This window comes from Scardinius erythrophthalmus, assembly GCF_964197995.2.
Source record: "Scardinius erythrophthalmus genome assembly, chromosome: 2".
NCBI classification, from domain to species: Eukaryota; Metazoa; Chordata; class Actinopteri; order Cypriniformes; family Leuciscidae; genus Scardinius; species Scardinius erythrophthalmus.
This window is the reverse complement of record NC_138222.1, coordinates 57,189,297-57,191,796: the sequence shown is the minus strand read 5'-3', so window position 1 is coordinate 57,191,796 and position 2,500 is coordinate 57,189,297. Positions and strand designations below refer to the sequence as shown.

The 2,500-nt window shown below is 39.5% G+C and overlaps 1 protein-coding gene across 1 annotated transcript in view; it reads left to right on the top strand.

Moving 5' to 3' along the window:
- The window catches only part of nlgn2a (neuroligin 2a), a 194,457-nt gene that overhangs the window by 188,381 nt on the left and 3,576 nt on the right, over positions 1 to 2,500 (top strand). Inside the window, exon 6 of the mRNA XM_081353185.1 lies at positions 2,118 to 2,383. Coding sequence (XP_081209311.1) covers positions 2,118 to 2,383 — 266 coding nt within the window. The remainder of the gene's footprint in view (positions 1 to 2,117; positions 2,384 to 2,500) is intronic.

The window sequence follows — 2,500 nt, the reverse complement described above, 5'->3', positions numbered from 1 at the left end:
TGTGTGTGTGTGTGTGTGTGTGCGTGCGTGCGTGCGTGCGTGATGGGTAAGTTTAGGATACAGTTAGTGTAAGAGGACAGAATATACAGTTTGTACAGTATAAAAACCATTACATCTATGTAATGTCCCCATGTTAGATAGCTAAGTAAACGTGTGTGTGTGTGTGTGTGTGTGTGTGTGTGTGTGTGTGTGTGTGTGTGTGTGTGTGTGTGTGTGTGTGTGTGTGTGTGTGTGTGTGTGTGTGTGTGTTACCTCACAAAATGTCTCACCGCCCTGTCCAACTCTGTTCTTTGCAATGCTCGTCAAAAAAGCCCACCTTCACCCACACCATCTTCATCATCATCATCACTGTCATCCTCACCTAACATCAGTCCTCCAGCCCTCATCTGTCACTCACACCAGGTAAGTCATGACAGTTGTTATCCCTGGAGAAAACAGTCATGCCATCTTAAGCCAACAGAAACAGGGAAGAGATAAACAAATAAAGACGAGCTTTTGTGGGTAAGTGTTAAGATTCCCTTTAAGAGAACAGATAAAGTTCACTGAAGTGGAGCAAAGAAAGAAATGAACTTTTTTGAGCACCACTTATATAAATATGTAAAGTAAATCTGTGTTAGTGTGCCTGTTTGAATGAGCTGGGTAAAGAGAAAAGCACAGGCGTGTTAGCAGAGAAAAAGCTACAGTAGCTCCGTATTGATTTCCCTGGGAAAGGTAACATGCTCTTCAATAATTAAAAAGACAGAAAGAGAGGAAGGAGGGCAGAACAAGGAGAAGAAGAGCCCTTCGGTAATATGTTTCAACTCTTCTCTTGAGGGAAAGAAAAAGGCTTTGTTTGTTAAGTGTTTGTAAGAGAAAGGGCAACAAGAAAATAATAGATTTACTGTTATTAACGCAAGATGGAATTTGCACAACGTTTACTCAATAATCACAGAAAAGGGTTGTTTGTGCCAAACCAAGTCTTCATATTCCTTTTTTTTTCTTTTTCTCTCTCTGTGTTTTTTCTTTGATGCAATTCCAGCTGACACTGTGCTGAGCTCTATTGGAATTGACATCAAAATAATTCCATCCCATTAACAAGCTGGAGATACTGAAAACACAACAGCATTTAAATAACCGTACACCATCATATCTCTGTTCAATGAGTTGACATGAAATACTTCTGGAAAACTGACAAGTCCTTCAGTGTGACAAATTAACTCATTTTAAAACTAATGTAACTCTTTCCCTGGCATTCCCCGCAATCCATGTTATTACTGTTATACGGTAGGGGACGCTATTGCGCATCTTCTGAAAGAGTGCTGAATCTCTGGATTAAAACACAGGCGAAGAATAAGCGATGTTACTAATGTTACTGGGGTGTGTTACTGGGGGTGTTGATGACCTCAATCTACTCCATCTGTGTTTTGATCATCGTTCTCAATTCGATTCGGACATAGACTTTGACAAAAATGCAATTTTCTCAGCTTTTTTGTTCAAAAATGTTGCTTATTTATGAAACTTACACACATTCAAGTGTTGATCAAAAGAGAATGCAAGCTAGAATAAAACGGGTTTTGTTGTTTGTTTGTTGTTTAAAAGCAGAGGCTCTGTTCTTTCTTTTGATATATGACATGTTAGCATGTTTACAATGCAGGCATTTTCTGTAAAGCTGCTTTGAAATGATATGTATTGTGAAAAGTGCTATACAAATAAATGTGAATTTTATTTAATTGAATGTTCAGATATTCAGACAACTAAATATTCTGGGGGCCAAGAAAGTTGTGTGAAAATGATTTTAAAAAATGCTGGCGCTGGCTGGCAAGTTTTTTTTCTTTTTTTTTTATTGCTGGCGGGGAAAGTGTTTAATTACATTTTGCTAATTATAATTAGTTAGCATCCCGTTTTATGACCCTATATTAATTGTGAGACCACTACATGAGATATTTGTACTATTAAAAATTCACACACCGGAACCACCAGTTTCAGTACACATATTTTGTTAAAACATTTTACGTTAAAAAAATAAAAAAGTTAATGGACATGCATCAACTATCCTCCATAATATGTAAAGCAGGTTTAATATGTTTCCAAGTTTTGTTGTATGTAGTTAACAGCTTGCTATTGCTCCTCACACACAGGCCTGTTTCAGAGAGCCATTGCTCAGAGTGGTTCAGCGATCTCCAGCTGGTCCATCAGCTACCAGCCCCTGAAGTACACCAAGATTCTGGCCCGGAAAGTGGGATGCACATATGGGGAGACCGCAGACCTGGTGGACTGTCTCCGCAGGAAAAATTTCAGAGAGTTGGTGGACCAGGACATCCAGCCGGCCCGCTACCATATTGCGTTTGGACCCGTGATGGACGGAGACGTTGTGCCAGACGACCCCGAGATCCTGATGCAGCAGGTGCTTTTCAGATCACTCTCACTTGTGTTGGTGGTTGCATTCATTTGGATTCAACTTAGTTTATCATTACACATTTTCCATGGTGAATCGCCACTTTCCAAGAAAAGGATTAGGTTG